Source organism: Oenanthe melanoleuca, chromosome 5, assembly GCF_029582105.1.
Source record: "Oenanthe melanoleuca isolate GR-GAL-2019-014 chromosome 5, OMel1.0, whole genome shotgun sequence".
Lineage (NCBI taxonomy): Eukaryota > Metazoa > Chordata > Aves > Passeriformes > Muscicapidae > Oenanthe > Oenanthe melanoleuca.
The window spans coordinates 28,102,860-28,125,444 of NC_079339.1; the positions used below are offsets into that span (position 1 = coordinate 28,102,860).

At 46.1% G+C, this 22,585-nt stretch overlaps 2 protein-coding genes across 6 annotated transcripts in view; one reads left to right on the top strand and one right to left on the bottom strand.

The window, feature by feature from the left end:
- SLC8A3 (solute carrier family 8 member A3) overlaps nt 1-3,956 on the top strand; it is a 107,966-nt gene extending 104,010 nt beyond the window's left edge. The window contains exons 7-8 of one of the 2 annotated variants that reach the window (XM_056493879.1): nt 488-763; nt 1,074-3,956. In XM_056493879.1, the coding sequence (XP_056349854.1) occupies nt 488-763; nt 1,074-1,450 (653 nt within the window). In that variant the 3' untranslated portion in view covers nt 1,451-3,956. The remainder of the gene's footprint in view (nt 1-487; nt 764-1,073) is intronic. The other variant, XM_056493880.1, reaches the window with a different exon arrangement.
- Nucleotides 3,957-11,290: 7,334 nt separating this feature from the next.
- Nucleotides 11,291-22,585, bottom strand: part of SMOC1 (SPARC related modular calcium binding 1) — a 126,612-nt gene continuing 115,317 nt past the window's right edge. For 2 of the 4 annotated variants that reach the window (XM_056493698.1, XM_056493696.1), the window contains exons 12-13: nt 16,321-16,371; nt 11,291-14,663 (exon numbers count right to left, since the gene is read on the bottom strand). In XM_056493698.1, the coding sequence (XP_056349673.1) occupies nt 14,650-14,663; nt 16,321-16,371 (65 nt within the window). In that variant the 3' untranslated portion in view covers nt 11,291-14,649. Of the gene's footprint in view, nt 14,667-16,320; nt 16,372-22,585 lie in introns of all 4 variants that reach the window. The other 2 variants (XM_056493697.1, XM_056493694.1) reach the window with 1 other exon arrangement.

The following is a 22,585-nucleotide window of genomic DNA, read 5'->3' on the forward strand; positions in this document are numbered from 1 at the left end:
TTCTGAACCTTTCCTTGATGGTTGGTTTGGCATCTGCCCCAAAGGGGTAGAGGAGGCAGTGGATGGCCCAGCCCATGCTCTGGAGCAGGAGGATCAAAAGATCTCTCCAGTTTCCCAGTTCTATTACTTTCCACTAGTTTTGGCCCTAAACATCATTAGCCTGTGTAATTTCTTCCTGCCACTCAACAGTGATCTCCACAGGCTGACCACCTCCTGTGTGACTGTCTGGATGGGGACAGGGCTGCCCTCTGTGGGTACAACACCCCACTGCCCCACTCCCCATCCCTCAGGGCTCTGGGGTGGCTGGGAGACATTCTTTCTGCAAAGCCTCACCCATCACTGAAGGACACTGAAGTGTGCCTCGAATTCAGTGTCATGGCCAGCACCACACCACCCTGTCCCAGTAGAGCAGAGTCCCTGGAGCCTTGGGGTGGAGAAGATAAGCAGGAGTGGAATGAATGCCAGGCCTCTCCCTCCGTGTTTGCAGCAGGCGATGAGGACGAGGACGAGTCTGGCGAGGAGCGCCTGCCGTCCTGCTTCGACTACGTGATGCACTTCCTGACCGTCTTCTGGAAGGTGCTGTTTGCCTGCGTGCCCCCCACCGAGTACTGCAACGGCTGGGCCTGCTTCGTGGTCTCCATCCTCATCATCGGCATGCTCACGGCCGTCATCGGCGACCTGGCCTCCCACTTCGGCTGCACCATCGGCCTCAAGGACTCGGTCACCGCCGTCGTCTTCGTCGCCTTCGGCACTTCTGTACCAGGTGGGGTGGCTGAGGGGAGGGGAGGGGGTGGGGTGGGGTGGGAGGTGAGTCCTCTGGAGATGCTCCTGATTGAGGGGAGAAGCTCTGCCATGGGATGGGCTTCAGGGTAACCTCAAAGCCCTGTCCCCAGGCAAGGTCTGCACAGTGTGATCTCTGAGCCTAGAGGGGATGGGGCACCTCTTGGTCTGTGTCCTAACCTGGTTGGTACCACACCTGAGCCTCCCTTGTCCCCCAGACATGAAGGGTTGTCTGTTTCCCCTGCTGGGCCCCCAGTGATTTCTCCTTCTCCTTCCCTCCTCCTGAACCCCAGACACGTTTGCCAGCAAAGCCGCAGCCATCCAGGACATGTACGCTGACGCCTCCATCACCAACGTCACCGGCAGCAACGCTGTCAACGTCTTCCTGGGCATCGGGCTGGCGTGGTCAGTGGCAGCCATCTACTGGGCGTCACAGGGGCAGGAGTTCCAGGTGTCAGCGGGCACCCTGGCCTTCTCCGTCACCCTCTTCACCATCTTCGCCTTCATCTGCATCAGCGTGCTCCTCTACCGCCGGCGGCCCCACCTCGGCGGGGAGCTGGGCGGCCCCCGGGGCTGCAAAGTGGCCACCACGCTGCTCTTCGTCAGCCTCTGGCTGCTCTACATCCTCTTCGCCACCCTGGAGGCCTATTGCTACATCAAGGGCTTCTAGGAGGGACGGTGCTGCCGGGGGAGGGACCCTCCTCCGCTACCTCTCCGGACACCAGTCCTGGAAGCGGTGCCACTGGCTGGCTGTCGGGGCTGCCACTGCCCGGACGGCCGGACAGCTGCCTGCCAAGGAGGGCAAAACCATCACAGAGCGGAAAAACAAAGAGACAAAACCCATCCAAAAATGGTACAAAAGAAAGCAACAACGGCAAGTGTTGAAATAAAACACGATAAACCCAGGCACTGACCCTATTCAATGAAATGATGAAGTTTCAACCATCTCCAAAGGCCACCTCTCCCATAGGGGATCATCTCCTTTCCTGCCGAGCACCCCACCACTGTAAGGAGATGTTTCCTTATTTTTACTGGTTGAGAATTGCAGAAGTCTGGTTCAGGAATTTGTGGGGTTTTTTTCTTTTTTTTTCTGTTTGCTCGTTGCTTTTTGGTTCTGGGGGAGCACGCTGTTTTTTTTTTTTTTTTTTTCTTTTTTACTACTTAATCCAAAAAATGTTAAAAATTTAAACTCAAAGCTTCAAGCTGCCGTCAGTGCTGGAATTGAACCATGTGTATTTCTGAAGCCACAAAAGACTGTGACAGTCAAAAAAACCTTTTCACTATTACCCGTTCCCTCCCCTGCCGCCTTCCATTTCTTTCTTTTTTAAGAACATCACAAGACTGATATATTTTTAATACAAACACAGACACACAGTCACACACATTTAGTGACAAAAGCTGGAGCATGTAGCATCTCAATCACCTGCCTGGGCTAAGAAAAAACGAAGGAAAAAAAACCCCCAACCCTCTAATACAATACGTGTCATGTATATTTTGACTATGGCATTTCTCTTTGTATAGTTAACTTTGAGCTTGTGGTACTGCAGGGAGAAAAAATGATGTTCATTTACAACTGTTAAAGAAATAAAACATCCTGCCCTGGGGGGAGCAAGGGGGACAGGAAAGCAGCACTGTCTCCTTGGGATGGTGGTGGTGGCAGGTTTTCTGCGTGGTCCTCCTGCTCAGAGGTGGAAGTGAATTCAGGAAAACCTGGAGAGTGTGCCCATATGTTCCCAGCACCATCCCACCCAGAGCTGTGGCGTGGCTGCCCTTCCATTCTGTTGGTGCCCCATTTTTCACAGCACCCACACCTCGTGGTCTCCAGGCCACTGACAGGTACGGGCTTCAAAACTGCCACCCACGTCAGGACTCCTACATCATCTCAAGTACCTTTTAGGAACACCAGACAGACAAAAAAAAGGCATCATTTTAATTTGAAATGCATTTCTTTTTAAGGATAAAGAAGAAAAAAACCCGCCACCATGAGAGTATGTCATGAGTTACATCAACAGCTGCAAATTGAAATGTTGGGTTGGTAATAAAATAAATAAAAACTATACCTATATCTATATAAACAGTGCTATCTAGAAACATATTTCTTAATTGAGAGCCCTGGAAGAGAATGTTAAAATCCTACTCTTTGTAAAGTGTTTTTTTAGAAGAAGATCATTTCTTCTATCATGAAACAGGTGCTGTAAAAGGGAACCATTTTCCTCAAGTTCCCTAAAATAAGCCAAACTTTGGGAGGCAGCAAGTAAGAGAGCAGCTTCTAAAGGGTACAGTTCTGCCTGCTCCAGTGCTTTTGGCTGCCCAGGGAGACAGGGAAGAGGGGCCCATGGGTTAGGGAAAAAGCAATGGGAACAAAATTATCATGGACAAAAAGAGATCTAACATTATAGCAGGTGACTAGATGGAGGCAACGATGGTTCTTAAATCACAGATGGAGTATTTATTTTCATACAAAGTGTTTATCATATATCTATATATAAATGTGTATACATGAGGCAGAGGGATCCATCTCAGATGAGCAGCCAGAGCTTTGTTGGTGGGAGCCCACAATGAGTGGAAGCTATTGGGTTTGAAGCTAACAAGCATCTGACATCCTGCCTCCTTACCCTCCCTTTGCCCTCCCTTTGGGGCGTGCCTGACAAAGGTGGGACAGAGACCCCGAGGCCAGGCTCCCACCGAGCTGCTGGTCCTTCTGGCTCCAGTGGTGCCAGCAGCCACAGGAGCAGCTGCTGCCACTGCCCATCAGCTCCAGAGCTCGTGTCTGTGGCACTAAAAGAGAAATTACCAGAGTCCCCAAATGATTTTTGTGGGGGTTCAAAGTGCAGCTCTCAAGGGGAATTGTTATTGTTGCTGTTTTTAATTGTAACATAGAGTCTGTTGAGCTTTTATTTTACCTGTGCCAGCATAGCCATCCCTGGCTAAAGGCCAGCCTGGGGCGCTGCTGTGCTCTTCTTCTGTGCTTGTGCTGTATCCACGGTGTGCTTTTATCCACTTCCTTCTCCAGCTGCCTGCAGGGAAGGGGTGTGGGGGTAGGACTGGCTGCCATGAGGGAGCTGTGTGGGGCCCCTGGTGCCCTCCATGCAGAAGGGTGATCTGCACCAGGCTGACATCTGTGGCATGTTCCTTTTATTTTTTTTTTTTACTCCATTAAAAAATATGCAAGCTAAAAAAAAACACAACAGGTTTGGTGCCTTTGGGGATTTTTTTTTTTTTTCTGGAGCTGTTGTTTCATTCCTGGTCTAGGTATCTGCTTGCTTCTGTTTGCCTTGGAGCACCTGCCTGGACTCGGTTGCAGTGGCTCTGGCTGGTTTGCTGCCCCACCCCACCACCCCAGCCCTCTGGTTTGGTACTGCTGGGAGGACCCTGCAGCCCTTGCCCCTGTCCAGCTGGCAGAAAGGAGGTTTTGCTGCTGTTTCTGTTGCTGCGGGTCTTTCCCCTTTGTTTTTCCCATCAGCTTCCCATGGCAGCCTGCAATAACAGCTGCTGGCCCCTCCCAGCAGCCTTCGTGCTTTGGGCTGCACATCTTCCCTTTCTGCCTCCTCCCCTGCAGCACTGCTGTGGTTGAGACTAAATAACACATCCTGACATCAGGAGGGAAAAGCCAAGGGGATCAAAGGGCCCACCCTGGTATGGGGATGTAGTCTGAGGGCTATGCATGGTGTGGGGCCAGTGGTACCTCTGGCTGCCTCCCCATCACTGCTGCCACAGAGGGCACCCACAGCACACCACAGGTTTTGCTGTCCTGGTGATGCTGCACTGCATGGGTGCTGGTCAAAAATCAGCCTTTGGGTAAAGAAGAGTTTTGCAAAGAGACACTCACCTGTCCCCCAAAAGCTCTCCAGGAGCTGTGTCCCAGTTTTGGCCAGTAACCATGTGCCTTCTCACCCAGTGTCATCACTAACTGATTTTTTCCACTTGTATTTGGACACCTGACCCTCAAAATGCCCTTTACAGTGGCTCTTGAGCTAGCACTGTCCCTACCTGCCCTCTGAAGCACGGGGGCAGCTGGTGCAGCCCATAACCCCAGTCTCCTATCTTTGCCTGACAGCACAGGGCCCACTTACTGCAATCCAGGGGAGACTGGGGCTTGGGCACTTCACAGTGCAATGCAAAATGACCAGGTGGGGTGGAAGAATTCCTGGTTGGCCCTGGTGCAGTAGCAAAGGCAGCCCTGGCAGAGCAGCCATGGTGAGGCTGCCCTGGACATCGCTTCCTTGGGCAGCCAGAGCTTGGCAAAGCCACAAGAGACCTCTGCCCTGCTGGGTCCTGCACACTCCCACCCCTTCCACAGGCATCTGGGGTCACTGCCACCTCTGGGGTCACTGCCACCTCCTGCCCTGCTGGACAGCTCCTGCCCTAGGAGAGCACACCTGCTTCTGACCTGAGGGGAAACACACAAGTTCCAGCTCTGCCTCTGGCTCATTCTCTGACTCCACTAATGGGACCAAGAGGGGTTTTGGGGCCCTTTGGGGCTGGTTTGGTGCCACTGCTGCAGAAGTATCCTGGTCCCCACAGGTTCTGAGGCTTAGATCCGAAGGGGGGCAAGCCAGGGAAAGCTGGGATGAGTAAGAGAAGTGTGCAAGCATCAGGAATCTGCTGTGGTACAGTACAGTGAGACATGGAAGTGTTTGTCAGAGACATTGAGCAAAGGTTTTAAGTTAGGAAGAAGGCAATTGCAGCACGTGGTTTGGGTTTTGTCACCTTTCTGGCAATTACTTGTGGAGAGCTAGGGAAGTGCAGGAAGCAGTCTTCCCCAGTTACCTGCAGCTGTACTGATTACCAAAGAAGAAACATCTGTGCCTGGCCAATCAGTTTACAATATACAAAGGAGTAGGTCAGCTTTCCATCATGCACAGGCACTTGTAGTTGGAGATGCAGAGAGATCAGAAGGCTCTGCTGAGAGGAGCTAAAGGACAGGTAAGGTAAGATGATGTGTGGGGGATAGTCAGGGACAGCTTGGGGTTAGCCAGCTATGCAAAATGAAAGAAGGAGTTAGAGCTATGTGAAACTCAGTATAAGCTGCTAATAGGAGAAATGAGTCAAAACTAACATATAAGAAAAGGAGACAGAGTTGTATGAGAATAGGGTCTGTAGAAGAAAATGTATACTGTTTGTGAGTGAAGGCTGGTAGGATATGCAGTAAAAGGGCCAATGGTGTTGCCAGCCTTATCTGTCTTGACTTAGCTGTGACAATTGCTGTGGTGATCAGGACTCTTCTGGACAAGCTCAGACAAACCACAAAAATACTCTGTGATGCATATTTCCTCTGATTCCGTGTCTGGGATTTGTAAATCACTTGACCCAGCATGGAAGGACCCCTCCACTACTCTCCATCCCTGAGTACCAATGGGATGCCTCTTCCCAGCACCATCTGCAAGGAGAAGCCCCCACCAGCTGCACGTGCCTTTTGAGGCTTCAGCTGCTGCAGTGGGATGATGCCTACCTGCCTGTCTCACCAGCACAGCCCTTTGCTTTGGGAAAACATTTTGGAGGACACCCAGTATTGTTGTACCTGGAAGCTGGTGAGATAAGCTAGAGGCAACAAGACCTTTGTTCACCTCCTGGCAGCACAACAGGACATAGGTGTAGATCTAGATGGTAAAAGAAAGGCATCCAAGAGACCTGGTCATGCTTGACTATGGTCTCAGTGTAGGAGCCAGCCTGCACAAATGGGAGCAGCAGTTGCTCAGCCCCAGCCACAAGCTGGAAAGCACTTGTCACCAAGAATAACCTTTGGAGTATTAGATGGAAAAATGTTTTTAATGACGTTGTCATCTGTGTGCTGTGCCAGCAGCAGCCAGCTTGCTGATGACAGAGCTGTGTGTGCCAGTGCTGCTTAGTGCCCAGCAGAGCACACAGTGCTCCCAGCCTGCCTCTGTCCCAGGAGGGGACTAAGCACCTCCTGGTACTTAAATGAGTCATTTAAAATACATAGGTAATTAACTCCACGAGTGGATTTATCCCTCCTCCCTGCTTTCTCTTCACCCAGGAGCTCTGGGCTTTGCCCAGAGGTAGGTGGCAGGGGCAGGCCAGCCCCAAGGCCCCCAGGGCATCCCTGCAGGTGGGTTGGCTCATACTTTTGCCCCACTGCCAACAGCAGATGCCCTTGGTGCCTTTTCCACACTGCACTTACCCATGTGGTCTGGGTTTGAGCTTAGACATGGAGTGTAAAGGCCTGATGAGGTGGATGAGCTCAGCAGATGCTCCCACTGCACTTCAATGTAAGCACTCACCCATGTCCCAGGTTGTACTATTGCCATGTACATGGCAAGCTTAGTGGGAGCTGTGGCTAAAAGAACAATCATGACCTGCCTAGTACTCATTGCTAGGCATGCACTCAGAAATTGGCCCAGTTTCAAGGGAAAAATTAAAAACTTCACAGGCCTAGGAAATATATTGAAATATGTGTGAAATTTGGGTGAATTAAAGAAATAAACCCTTCAAAGATTATTTTTTTTAGGGTGCAAGTTATGAAGTTAGGAATACCTTTCCAGGAAGATGCCTCTGATGTTGAAGAGAATAAGCTTCTATTACAGAAACAGTGGTCCCATTCCATGGGAATTATGAGTACAACCTGTATGTATGAAAAAGCTGTAGGGGGAATAATATCTCAACACAAAAGCTTCAAAGGTATTCTCAGAAAGTCCCCATGGCACATCCTTGGCACTAAGGATGTACATATTGTACAGAGCACCTTTGTGTCTTTATTAACACAAGGAGTGTCCAAATAAGCTCTTAAAGCTACCAAAAGAGATTTGATTGCCTCTTCTTATGGAGCATCTTGGGCAGAAACTAAAAGCAAAGCCAAATGCAGGGTTTCTGTTGGCATTGCTCTCTTTTTTTTCTTCTTGTTTGATTGACAAGGACACAGAAATCAGCTCATTGTTATCCTTATGGAAAGAGGACTTTTTTATGTGGCACAGTCCTTCAGGTTCTCTATATTCTCTTTTTCCAGCCTCTGAGAAGCCACTTGTACAGGATTGCTGCCCAGTGGGTCTCACTTTGTGTTTGCACACTCTCACAGCTGCCTCATGGCAGGTCATCCCATGTCTCTGCTGAAACTCTTCCTGTTGACTGGGACTGTTTCTTCAAATTATCAACCATTCACATCCTCCATAGGTGCTGACAGGCCCCTCCCCCATAGCCCAGTACCGCACCAACATTGGATATCACCAGGAAAATGTCTAGCAAAGCCATATCCAAAAGTTACTGCAGAAAATAGTGAATAGATCTGGGTTCTGGACCATCACTGGGAAGATTCCCCAAGGAAGCTCTCTGACTTTGACACTGAACTCAACATACTGTCAATCTAAATAGGCTGCAGTTCCTGGGTTTGCTTACAAGAATGTCTCCTGGGACAGTGCCAGAAGCCTCTCCAAAGTCAAGACATATCACATCTAGTGCTGTTGCCCCCAAGCCAGGAGGCAACTTATCCTGTCAAAGAATGGAATCAAATTAGTTTGAAACGATTTGTCCTTAGTGAAACCTCAACGAACCCATTCCTGCCATTTATTTACAAATTTATAAATCTTTAGAGGATAACTGGTCAGTAGCTTGCTCCTTTAGGTTTTCAGACAGATATATCAGGTCTGTAATTCTCTAGGTTTTTCTTCATCACCAGCTAGGTGATGTTGCCATGTTCTCTCTAAGTCCCCTGGCAGCTCATGTGTAGTCTGCAATGCTCCAGCACCCATCCCACAGTTCATATTTTTATTTCTCATGCTTCAGGCTGTTGCAGAGCTCTTGATCCACTTTATTGATCTCTGCTTGCACTCCATTTCTCTTGCAGCAGGATAGTTTCTTATTTGGACTATGATTCCTTTTATCAGCCCCCAGATCTCTTTTATCATTTAGGACATCACAGATCTTGCCTATGAATTTTCTGAATTCATTTATATTTGATGTTTTGGTTTTTTGGAGTCTAAGTACTTTAGATTAACTCATTTTACAAAGGTCTGGTATCTAAGTGCATTTTGAGGAGAAATATCCTGCAGCAAACATCCTAACACTGTGTTAGAGCCCACTGCAGAAGTCCAGGCTCTTGCTAATACATCCCTTGGGGTGAACTGGAGTGAAATGACACTGAATGAGTGGTGTTTGCAAACATACACATGTAGGGTTTATGGTAGAACCATTTAGTTGGACGGTAAAACAGCCATTTTTCCTATTGTTATGGACAGTAATATGGCAATACAAAAGCAAAAAAAATGCCACTTAAGAAAATGGGTAAGAAAGAGAAGGAAAGGATAAAAGTAGGAAGGTCACCTGTAGGCCTCACAATGAGACTTGGCTGTTGTAATTTTCATGTCTCTTGCCAAAGTGGTGGTTGCAGACTGGATCCATTGTGTGGTGGGGGAACTCCCAAAGAAGTGATGGGGAGAAATCCCCTAAAACACAACATCTGCTGGGTTTATATTCACTCTGGTTCAGGTAGGAACACCTAGATCCCTCCTCTGGGACAGAGAGTTTCAGCTGGATGATGTAATGTTGTGGATCAGTTCAGGAGTCTCTGACACCTTCTAAGACAACACAGCTGCACTTAACATCAGGGAGTTGAGTCTACTATGGCCCATCAGCAAGACAAAAACCTTCAGGCTATGTATGAAAGTCCTGGTACTTCCCCAGCTGGGGAGTTATCACAGCTGAGTTCCCTCGGGTAAGGACAAAGAAACAGGACCCTCCTCACAGGGTCTGCCTCTTTCCTTATCAGAGAAGAGCTGACACAGCACCTGGCTGAAGAGAGAGAGCTATTTCTGAAGTGACTTGGATGTTCCCACTCTGAGCTGGCAGCTTGTCTCAGTGAAAGCTGTGTGAAGGTGGCTGAGGCTGGATTGCTCACCTGCAGCTTGCCCCATGAATGTTGGAGCCATCAGCATTCCAATCTCTCTTCCAGTATGACTAGTGAAAACATTTTTCTCCCTAGACCTGGGACGACTGGACAATCGTATACCCTTTATCTGAAGTTCCTGTCACAGTCCAAATTCCAGTTAGCTGGAATTCTTCAGGCATATTTGGGGAGGGGTAGACTTCCATGTTCACAAATGGACAACAAGGTTTCTTTGCAGTCTCCTAGAGTATCCTCTGATTATTTTTGCAATGTTTAAGCCATTAATTTGAAACAATTTTAACAGCTCCAGAGATGCAAAAATTCGTGTGGGGCTGCAGGTGAACAAATTCAGCCTCAGCCACCTTCACACAGCCTTCCCTGAGACAAGCTGCCAGCTCAGAGTGGGAACATCCAAGTCACTTCAGAAATAGCTCTCTCTCTTCAGCCAGGTGCTGTGTCAACTCTTTTCTGACATGGTGAGGCCAGCAGGAATCACTTCAGTGGTCCCAGCCAAAATAATGACTGAGGGAGATAGCAGTGGCACTTAATGCTATGCAAGGCCAGAGCTGTGCTGTGAAATGGGACACTGGACAGCTCTGTCTCAGCTGAAGACCCTCAGCCCAGTCCCAACATGCTGAAAGAAAACATAACGTGGAATAAATGTGCATTTATGCTTTTGCAGAAGATCGGATAGTAATTGTAGTTTGTGCAACAACACACAGCAACTCCTGGAGTGCATAGTCAAGGTCCCTTTGCAAAACAAAACCCACCATTAAAATCAGTAAGAAGTCCTGCAGCAGAATTACTAAAAGCATAATTGCTTCCCAAAGTAGTCAGTCTTGGATTTTCTGGCAAACCCTCCATACAAAACACTTGCTGTTAAGACTCCTGGTTTCTAAGGTGGCATTCTTTCAACCCATTTCCTATTCAATGTCTTTTCCAAACTAAGGAGCATCACTTCTGCAGATTGTTCTGTCCAATTTAATATCAGCTTTTGAACAGTTTCCAAGGTATTTTGCCTGAAAGGGCTTGTGAGGGCTGGCTGCTGAGAAGTCAGAAGGTCAACATTCTGCATGTCCATTGTGTTAGTTATGTTACAGGGAAGAGGAAAAAAGGCAGGGGGAGGAGCAAGAGAATGGGAGTATCACTGCTGGAAGCAGAAGCAAACCCTTTTTAGTCCTTGTGACTTGGCTACAGAATGGCAGGGAAAGGGTGCAGCCCTCTTAAGGTACTTTATGTTGACTCCAAAACCAGGAACCATGGCCAAGGAATTGGTCTTTTCTTTTGAAAAATAGCCTTTTCCTGTTTTTAGTTAAGTTTTGCAGAACCCCAGAGAACAACTACTTCTCTTCCCTTAGCCCAAGAATTTCTAATACAACTTGGTAATACAATGAAATTAACTTGGTTTGCCAGTTCATTCTTGACAGATGCACATTGACTGTCTAAGCAGGCTGAGCAAATTCACACAGCTGTCATTAAACCACAGAGATGCACTCTGGGGTTTAATTCAGCCTGGAGGCTTACACACAGGGGAGAAACCTCCCAGCCCTCCAAACCCAACCACAGACTGACACTGGACTCTGCAAGGAAGAATGTCCCCTTCCCTCTCCTACAGCACAGTAGGAATAACTGGAAATCAAGATTCAAGGAGTAACCACCACAAGACACTGGAGCAAAAGTTATCTATTTTATTACAAAACCAAAACCAAACAGATGCCTTTCAGTTTAACAAATTTGCCATAGGCAGAAATGCACTGGGGAGGGTAAGTTCATTATAAACTCAGGCTATGGAAAGCAGTGCCTTCACACAAATGAATCCCACTGTAATGCAGTTTCCTACAACACACTATGCCCTTGGAAGATCAGCAAGAAAGGAAAGATTTTTTACTTCTGGCAGGATGAACAGATGACTTGGACTGTCAAGTCCTGGTTCTCTTCTCTGTCCCAGCCATTTTCAGCTATCATTCATAGTAGAGCTGGAGGGGCCCAGGAGCACTTTGAGGATGAGGAGACACATGCCCAGGGTCTGCTTTCAGACACAACATTGACACTCCCTGTGTCCCAGCTTCAGAAAGATGCTACTGATGCAAGGCAGAGCAGGAGATTGCTTACAACCACCAGATTAGGACAATTTGGCCTAGCAGCCAGGTGGAATGGCAATCAAACCAAGAGCACAGGTTGTTGGACAGCTCATAGCAAGGGCTGTGCCAATCAGGACCAGTATGGTCTGCACAGCCCTCTGACACAAACCCAGAAGAAGTAACCTGACCTCTGCCTGGATGTGACACAGTCATGCTGCTTGGGCCTTCCATGGCAATGCACAATGCCAGAAGCTGCTCAGAGACACACACAAATTCAGCAAGTCAGGATGCAGGGACTTGGAATTGTCTTGTGATAGGGAAAGCAGTGTAATGCCTGCTCCCTAATCCATCCACGAAGTCAGCCCTGGCCTAGCAACAGGAAACACCCAGGAATACCAAAGTTAACCAACAGCAACCCCTTGTTTGTCTTCCTTGAAGAACTGACCCAGTTTTAGTTGCAAACCACATGTGAATGCAGGCCTTTTGGAGGGGAAGGACACAAGGATGAGAAAAAGGAGGTCAGTAGAAGGATTTATGTAACAAGCAGGACTGGTGACTGGCTGGTTTATTTCCAGAAGAGGCAGTGAGTTGTAGCAGCTCTGCAGTCCCCCCCACAATCTTGTTGGGCATTGCCCAGCCCCAGTGCTTGGCTGATAGAATTCCTAAAGGCATCCAATTGTCTGTTTCTGCTGGATATAACTATACATTAAAAAAACCCCTGACCAAGAAAGAAAAACCCCACCCCCAAAAACCCCAAACCACCAAATACCAACCAACCCAGCAGCCAGAATTTTAATTCCTAAAACTAGAATATTAAAAGGGAGAGGGTTTTTTTTTATACAGTTGGTTTCATTCTTTACTCCCTACAATAGGATTAGTGAGTGTGACATGGACATTTCTAACTATACACTAAACCAAATTATTTCAACACACACAAGATGTGCCCAGGGCATTAAAGGAAAAACAAAAACAAAGAAATAAAAAAAAGAAGAAGCAATTAAGAAGGTGGAAGCTTGCAGGCCAGAAAAACACATACATTCCATGTGAGAAACCATGAAGATTCAGCAGCAGGATCTGCTCTTGCTAAATGAGGATTTCTTTATTTTATGATGGTATGATGTATATTTCAGATATTCAGATATTACCAGAGGTGTTTTCAACCATGCCATATGCTTTAATTAGCTCCAATATACTTCCCAAAGGAAGAGTTATTACTACCCTTAAACAGTTATTTATAGAAAGGCTCACTAGTTTTTCTTTTCTTTAACTTTCCATTTTGTCAACAAGCACTAACTTACTGAATCAGGACACTTTTTTTGGTGATATATTCATCTCATGCTATTGCCATGATGACATGACAGAGTGAAGATGCTGTGTTGTATCACCTTTTACCAAAGCAACAGAGCCTTGAGGGATAAGTCCAGTCTCTACAGTAACCTGTATTGCTGTTTCAAGTAGTTGTTGGTGTGATCTCATATTAGCATGTGATTTCATCACCTTCACTACAGTTTCTTCTAACAGGTTCTTGGTCCAGAGATAAGTGGCAGAAGGATCACCAGGTCTGAAGTGGGAGGCTGCTCAGTGGTTGGAAATACACAAAGCAAAACACTGCATCTCCCATCACACTCTGCCCAAATCTAGGATTGCTCATATGGGCACCCCTGCCAAAGAAACAACTTTGGTAAAACTGCTAGTGGTTGACACAGCTCCTGTGGCCTCCAAGAACACCAGACTCCTCAATCCAAGGCTTTGCTGTTAGTGCTAATCACACCCCAGTGTCACAGTACCCAGGCACACCACTGTGCAGGAGGAGAGCTTGGATTCACAGCCACCAAGGACAAGAAAAGTCACTGCTGACAGACCTTCACCAGTGAGCACGGCCCAAGCTGTTGTGCTGAAACAAGTGAGCAGGCTCTTGGGGACCAGCAGCACAACTGTGTCTGTCTGCACTGACAAGTATGTTCTCTGCTCTTCAGCAAAGCACAAGGCAGGCTAATGCTGCTTTTAGCAGGCTTCTCAGAATGTTTATTGTTGTACAACATATAGATGAGCACTTTGTCAGAGAGGAAGATGCAAGACTTCACTCATTCTACTAGGCCTATGGCTCCCACATCCTTCCTGCAGCTTTAGATTCCAGAGGCATGGCACATCTTTGCTAAGCATGTTATCTGAGCATGAATAGCAATGCATTTGTATTTCATTTCTGTCCAACTTGCAACAGGTGCACAAACTACTTTTGTACATCCCTAATACAACCCTTTTCTATCCCTACTTTAGGCAGCTTTGCACTGCACCAATATTACATGAAATCTGTGCCCTCAAAAGCCCAATTGCCTGAGTTTCAGAGAGCTTTATGGTAAGAAAAGTGGTTCAGCTGCTCTCAAGAAGCATTTGGTATCTGGGGTGCTGTGTGCACATCTGCAAGAACAATTCATGCTGATACACTGGTTCCTTTCTGCATGGAGGTGCTGTTAAAGCTTGCCACTGAATGATGGTTTGGTGGCAGAAATGAATGCATTACTATAATCCATTAAATTCAAAGTGTCCCTCTAACCCTACCAGCCTTCAAAAGCAAAGGGAGGAACAGAACAGTGACTCCAACCCCTGTACAAGACAACTGTACAATTTACATATATATTTATATACAGTATATAAAATTCTTTGAGTCCCAGTGAACTCAATTTTACATCATCAGTAGCTGTTCCAATTTTTAAAAGTCATGATCCTGCTCCTCTCCACTTTCCAAAGTATTAGATAATGGCATTGAAAGGCAATTAAAAACAAACCCAAACCAATTTTTTAAAAGTGCAAATGTTCTGGGTGCCACTTCTGCTACACTGGATGTCGCTGATGCTCTGTGCTTGCTCACAAGCAGCAAGGTGTCTGTCCATCTGTCACTGGATCTTTTCTTCCTTTGGGTCAGCTCCTGCCTTCCCTTCTTGTCTTCTGCTGCTACACCAGGCGACCTACTGAAACAGCAGGGTGGGGTGGGCAAGGAGGGAAGAACAGAACAAGTAAGGGAAAAAGGCAAGTGAAAACAAAAAGAAACCTGACTGAGAAAGATCCAGTACAGCCTCTGCTGAAGCCATGGCCCCAGAAAGATGAGATCCCAAAGTATGCAGTGAGGCTGAAAACAACCAGGGGCTAATGAGACAGCCTTGCTGGAAAAAGCATTGAATGAGTCACATAGAGCCTTAGGGACTGACATATTTTTAAACACAAAACACCACTTTCCTCCCCCTCCTTGGAAATGGGCATGCAGTCTAGGGAAACAACTGGTCCACATGCCCTGCTCTGCTGTTCTGCCTGGCCCAGCTGATGCAGAAACCCACTGCTGCCAGGCTGCCCTGCCACCATCTCCCCACAGCCACAGCCAGCTGCCCCCTTCCCCAGCAGACAAGCAGGTCTTGGAGGCCTTTCTTCAGAAAGCTTTTGTTAAGCCCCTCACCAAAGGTTCTTAAAGAACCAAAGCTCTTATGGGATCAGAGCTAGAGCTCTGTGGATTAATTACAGATGAAAACAAGCTAAAGAGAAAGCAAAAGTAGGGATTTGGTTTTCAAAGAGGGGAAAGGTTACCTCACTGGGAGGAAAGGTCTCATCAACATGCCCTATCACAGGGGGAAAATATTTTCAAATGCAAAATAATTTCAAGTAGCCATACCCTGCAGTGCTCAATGACCAGCTCATAAAAACAGCAGATTGTTTTCCATGTCTGTAAGTGCAGTGCAGCGTGGGAGTGTGGATGACCTGTCCTAAACTGAGCACTTTGAGTGACAAGGAAGGGGCTGAAGCCACAGCAATTGTTCAAATGCCTCTGCTCAGCTTTCAGCAGCAGGCAAAAAGTGAGTACATACTCAGAATGGAGGACATACCAGGAAACTTAATATCATCAATGTACAAGGTGTAGTTGATCTTTATCTTCAGTTTTCTGTTCAGCCCATCTCACCAGGACCAGATACATTCCCCAGAAAGATAAGGAGGACAGCAAGAGGTATAGGAAGACTTCTGGCATTAAATTAATACACAGCCTAGGTCTACTCAACACAAAAAGGAGTCTAACCAGAATATGTAGGACAGCTATAGAACAAGTGGCAGAAGATATAGGCAGGGAAGAACTTCTCACTGCTTCTTACAATCCAAAATGAGAAGTACCCAACAAAACCATGAGGCAGCAAGTCTAAAAGCAAAGCAAATGATGTTGTTCATGTCTGATGAAAGGGTCCATGTGATTCAATGCCACAAGATACAGGGGAGAGCAGACCTTTACCCCAATAGAGAAGAGTCTTCATGGGAACTTGTCCATGGAATAATATAAACACAACAAATTACCTAAATTATTGCTTGATAGAAGAAGGAAGAGTAGGACAGGAGAGTAGTCATCCCATAGCTGCTTAATCCTATTCTAATTCCTTAGCAACATATCGTCTGCTCCAGCAAAAGACAGAGCTGGACTTTGAAATTATGCAATGGAACTGCATGTTGGAATATTTACATATCTTAAGACTTTGGTTTCCAGCTGTTTCTATATTGCTGTTCATGAATATAGGAGAATAGGGGAGAATGCATTCTACAATATATGCTTATCACAGGAAAAAAAAGAAAACATTTTGACAAGATACTCACTGAAAGGGTTAAGACCTTGTCTTTTTCCATTGGGCAAACTGCTCAGGCTACCTGTAAAATCCAAAAACCACATTAAAGGAAGTAAATGCCATGGCATGAAAAAGGAGCCTTCCCTTGTCTGTTGCCAGACAGCAGGGTCAAAGCACCCCCTCTGAGCATGCTCACAGCAAATCCTGCCAACAGGATTCACATGCAAAAGTCTAACCAATGTGCCTGGGATGAGAGATGTTAAATACATGGTGTTGAAGAAGCTGAGTATCATGAAATCCAGAGGTTTTGCATGGGCAGGAAACAACAATTAAAAATCAAACAGTGAAGGAGAGAAAAGAAAGGAAGGATGCAAGTAGTATCATGAAGTTTCCCCAAGCAAGCAAAATAATGCCATGTAGAAAGGAGGCAGCCAGAAAAGAGTGAGGGTACAGGCAATACAGACAGCCCAGGTTTTAAATCTTTCACTTGAATAAAACAAGTGCCTAAAATCAAAGACCTGGCAGAAGGGCAGAGCTGTGACTGCTTTGTGAGATAACAGGGACACACACCTTACACCAGGTGGAGCTCATGGCCAGGGCCTCTGCACTGGGTACAGACAGCTCAGGGATTACAGGAGCTGCTGAAATCCTGTCACCCTTCCTGCGAGCTGCTTCCTCTGATTTCAGATGAGAGATCTACTGGAAGTAGGAGCTCCTGCTCCCAGCCAGCAGCAGTAAGCCTATTGCCACCCTCCACTCCAGCCTAGGACTCTGATTTGTGCATGCACATGACCTGACAGCACAGCTCACTCTGCACATCAAGCACTCCACTGCACATGCTGCTCTGTGCAGGAACAAGGTGGGCACAAGCTCAGAGGGCAGGGGTGAGCTGTAGGAAGCCCCAAGGGCCAGGAGGCTGGGCTGTAAGATGGGAACGGAGCTGCTGGGAAGAAAAAGCTGGCACTGTCTTGGATAACAGTTCTAGTCACACTGGATTAGGCCAGGTGTCTTCCAAAAGAAAAATCCCCACGGAAACCTCAGCAGCTTTTTATAGGAAATTATTATTTCTCAGACATACTGAGCAGACCTTTCACCTTTTGGGGAGAGAAACAGCTTAATCTTGTATTCTCAACACAATACTGATGTCCTGATTCATACTATCACTAAATTTTATTAAGATTAAAGGAAAATTATAGCACCTCTACAGAGCTCCAAAGGGAAGTATCTGAACAAGACAAACAAAAGCAAGCACTGAACTAGTGTTTTTGATACTGCTGGGAACCAGGGAAAAAGCAGCCTTGAAGCCTTGGGTTTCTCAGGCTGCTCAAGGACAAGGAATTATAACAATGATTAAACACCTGCTAAAGACGTGTCCTACATGATATTTTGCAGAAAGCATGTTTTCAAAGAGGTGTTGCCTTCTTGGACCAATGAGCCTTTTCTATTCTGTTTTGCACGAACTAGTGAATATAAGTGTAGTGTTCCTTTAAATAAAAGCTCTCTTTTGCTCCTCCATTACATGAAGGACTTTGTTGCATTATCCTTTCTGCCACTCCTATAGCCAAAGTGCAACAAATCAGAGCAGCTCTTTTGATTCTAACCTAATAGCAATTAAATGTACTTTGAAATTCCTTTTTAATTCAGTCATTACCTGTTGGGGAAGTGTTGGGAGGAGTCTCCTGCAATTACCTGCTTACAGTTTGCTCATGGCCACTTAGATTGTTATTTTCTACCATCACTGGTCCAGAGGCCTTTCCCAGGTGACTGCTCTTTGCTACCTTCTCCCACACAGCATCTTGTGCAGTAATGATATAGAGCAACTCATTCCCAGCCTCCCAAGCATGCAGTTGCTTCTGAGGATAGCAATAAGAAAGACTCAAAACATCACTGAATGAAATCTGCTGTTCAGATTGTCTGTCTTCTTTTCCTTCTTTCTATAACATTTCCTCAGATTCAATAGAAAGGGTAATTCTGTTTAATTACACACACATACACTTTTTAATTAAGATATTTTGATCCTCTTTCTGGACTGCACTCTTGGCGGCTGGGCTCCACCTCAGACATCCTCCTGGCTGTGCAGCACGCCCAACACCTACCATCTGACAAGATCTTGGACAGCAAAGCAATCACGGGATCTGAGCTGGCAGGAGGGAACTTCCCTTCAGCTGGCAGAGGGACATTGCTGCTTATTCCCTTAGCTCCTCTTTGGGCAGGCACAAAATGCTGACTTTGTCTTCTGAACTTGGAAGAATATAGAGGTAAAACTCAACTCCAACATTTTTCAGCCAGCACAACTAGCATAAGCCTCACTCAGATCTACAGCCCTCCTCTCCAACAGCACTGGACTCCAATTAATCTTGGGTCCAGTAACTTTCCAGCAAAGCTTTACAATGTGTGTCTATCTCTTCTCAAGGATCCTGCCTTATGACTAATGCAGAGAGATAAATTTGCTCTTTGATCACAGATGGCTGCCCCCTTAACTCAGGCTGTGCAGACTACACTGAGGAATGCTAACTTTTAACAGGCTGTAAATCAGTCTGTTTTCCTTCCACAATTCCTCAAACAGACAATCCTAGATCAAGTGATGGCAAAGACTGTTTCTGGCATACTCCAAGCTAAAAGCCCTGCCTGCCTGTTCTGCCCCAGTTTAAGCAGCTATTTGCAAGCTTCTGCAAACACTCAAAGGCTGACTCTTATGTGACTACTCCATTCTGAGATCCAAGAATGGCATTTTTCCATGTAAATGGACCCTGATAAAAACAAGTCTGGTTTAAAGAGAGGGTCAAGAGATGTGCAAAGCAGCCACCAGACCTAGCAGATTTTTCAGCATCTTTTTGGGTCACTATAAGGATGGAAAAGAGGAAGGGTTTCTGATAGACTGGGCAGCTCTATTCCTCACTGGAGAACCACTGGTTGGCATTACCCACATATTAGGTTACCACAGGCAGGAAGAGAGTGCTGAGGAAAGGAAGACAGACACAACTATGCACCTTGAACAGATTTAATTCTAAACTGGAAAGAGTTCAGATCCAGGTTTGTCATTACAAATATCCCAGCTGAATCCCCACATATAAATCTTATTTGGACTCTCTAGGTCCTGAGAGGCACATACCAGTAGTGTGTTATCTATGCTCTATGCTTCCTTTAAGCAGCTCTAGTTCTATATTTGGATGGAACTGGCCACAAAAAAAAAACCAACAAAACACTGACAAAAATGCAGAACGCTTAATATCTGCTTTCCTCAGCATCTCAAATACTACAAAATTTGTATTATGTTTTACTTTCAAAACCATTGCAAGTGTTCAATTCACCTAGCAAGAGGCATACTCACCTGGAATGATGACCCACTTCATTGTAGTCCTTATCCTACTGGACACCCAGACAGGATTTGGAATATCTGAGCTAAATTCACTTGTAATGAAGTATATCAAGGGGAAATTGTAACCTTCCCTGCCTCTCTCCAACCCCTCCTCATACATGCTAGACCAGAAGAACCTTTCAAAGCTTTTGTTGAAACAGAAACATTCCCTTGAAAACTTTTGTTTCATCTGACTAGCAGTTTACAACTGAAAGTACACCATCAAAAAGGTTTCTAGCTAGCTCTTGCCTTGAACCCACAGTGACCTCAGCCCCAGCAGATCTTTGGAGGCCATGGTACAGAGAAAGAAACAGCAAAATACAGGGACTGAATACATGCACCTATGATTAGGATAAAGGAAAGTAGAGAAGGGGTAAGATCACAGAATCATAGAATGGTTTGGGTTGCAATCTCATTCCAACCCCCTGCCATGGGCAAGGACAACTTTCACTAAACCAGGCTACTCAGAGCCCCATCCAGCCTGGCCTTGAAACATTTCCAGTAATGGGGCATCCACAGCTTCTCTGAGCAACCTGTTCCAGCCCTCACCACCCTCACAATAAAGAATTTTTTTCTCATACCTAATCTACACCTACTTTCTTCCAGTTTGAAGTTATTCCCCCTCATTCTGTCACTCTTGTAAAAAGTCCCTCTCCTTCTTTCTTATAGGCTCCATTCAGGTACTGGAAGGCTGCAATTAGGTCACCCCAAGCCTCTCTTTTTCAGGATGAACAATCCCAGTTTTCTCAGCCTTTCCTCACAGCAGAGGTGCTTAATTCCTTTAATCATCTTGGCTCTCTGGGCTGGGAGTGCCCATGGCTGGGTCATGTCCAGCCTCTCACCCACCAGCACCCCCAGTTCCCTCTGGGCAGGGCTTCTCTCCATCCATTCAGTCCCCAGCCTGTGAATACCAGAGGTTCAGCATCCAGGTGCAGGACCTTGTCTTTGGTCATCTTAAATCTCATGAGATTCCCATGGGGCCACATCTTGAGCTTGTCCATGTCCCTCTGGATGGAATCCCATCATTCAGGCATGGCAGCTGCACCACTCAGTTTGGTGTCATCAGCTAATTTGCTGAGGGTGCACTCAATCCCACTGTCTGTGTCATTAATGAAAATAACACTGGTCCCAGTCTGGACCCCAAGGACCACCACTTGTCCCTGATGCCCATCAGGACTCTGAGCTGTTGACCTCCTCCCTCTGGATGTGACCATCCAACCAATTCCTTATCCACCTAATAATCCAACCATGTCTCTCCAGTCTGAAGAGGATTTGTGGGGAACCAGGTCAAAGGCAAAGGTACTGACTGTTTCTAAATTTAGAAGTTCTTATGAATAGGAAGCATAGAAAGCATGTCTCCTACCACTGCACAACTTCATGATTTAAAAAAGATCCATTACAAACTTGTTTACTGCACCTCTGGAGCACTCTCCCTCAGTTCCTTCTTCCATGTTTCTTCCATGTTTCTTCCTGCTCTCTGCACTGCCCCCTGCACTGCTTTTCAGTCCTCACCATCCTTTAACTTATCACTTGATCTTTGATCCTCAAGTCTTATCAGGTCTGTAGTAGGTATGTGGAGCTGTATGACACAACAAGATCAGAGCCCCTTTTTGACCACAGTCCTGTCCTCATACAGCACAAGAAACCATGAGAGGTCAAGGCTGTGTTCTCAGCAAACAGTTGGACAATCAGGCACTCACAACAATGTCTTGCTGCCTTCTTTCTCCTTCCCATAGGCTCAAAGTTTCAGATTTTCTTTCTTCTCTCCCTTTGATTTTTTCCTCTTCCATAAATTAAATTTTAAACAGTCAGTTGGCCAGGGCACCAGATTCCAGAGAGTCTTATTCCAGGCCAAATAGCAATAAAATTCATTTGGCATATTCTTCTTATTGGGAAGGTAATAAAATTAAGGATTGCTATTTTGGTATGTCATTCCTCAGTAAGGTACTGATGACTAAAAAAACACCTCCACAGGGCCAGGGAAGCTGAATGCTTCTCACAGTTGACAAGTAATGCCACATGCTTATTATGGTAACTAAGATGTTTGCAAAGCACCTAGAAAATGCAACTTCCCAACACCCAAATGTACTGACTCCCTTCCCACTCGTGCTAAACCTGAGAAAAGGACTAAGGAAAGATCAAGATGGGAGAAAAAAAAGCTATCCACCCTTCCCAACTAATGTGACACTTTTAACAACAGTTGTCTGCACAGCCAAAACACCTGCACAGGAAATTAGTCCCCTGGAATCTCCCTTTTTGCCTTCTCCTGCCAAGCAAGTCTGCCCACAGTCAAGAATGACTGATAATTATTGAATTTGGTTTGAACAGTTTCAATTCCTACAATTTCTAAAAATATCAGTTTGGTTCAGGTCCCAACAGATGATGAGGTGAAGATGAAAAAAAGAAGAAAAGGCATGAGGGTGGGTTGATTGCTCAGACACTAAACAGAAAGGAAAATAGGTTATTCACATGCTTTATTTCTCCCCCAGTCTCAAAGTATAATTTAAGTCTGAAAAAGGGCAACAGTACAGCCCTGTGCTTTCTTTCTGAGTTGTTCTCTTTGCATTATCCACTCTCCTGCATGCCAATTTAGCAATGAAAATAAATATTATTTCTGTTAGTAAACAGGGTCTCCAGAGAAGGACTGGGTCTGTGCTGGCTCATACATCATCCAACCTGCATGGCTGAGACAACAGGATCTTGTTAGCAGAGTATTACTCAGAGGGGACCTGATCTTAACTACAGTTTCCAAGGACTTCAACAGTACAAGCAGAGCTCTGGCCAAGAACTCTCATCTGTTGTCCTGTTTCTGTATAGTGCTTAGCACAGAGGTCTGTGATAGAAGATGGAGCCATAACACAAGTAACAAACTACATTTGCATGGCAGTGTGTTGATCCCACAAACCTTGGCACTTTTGAAACAGCTGGTAGCAAACGG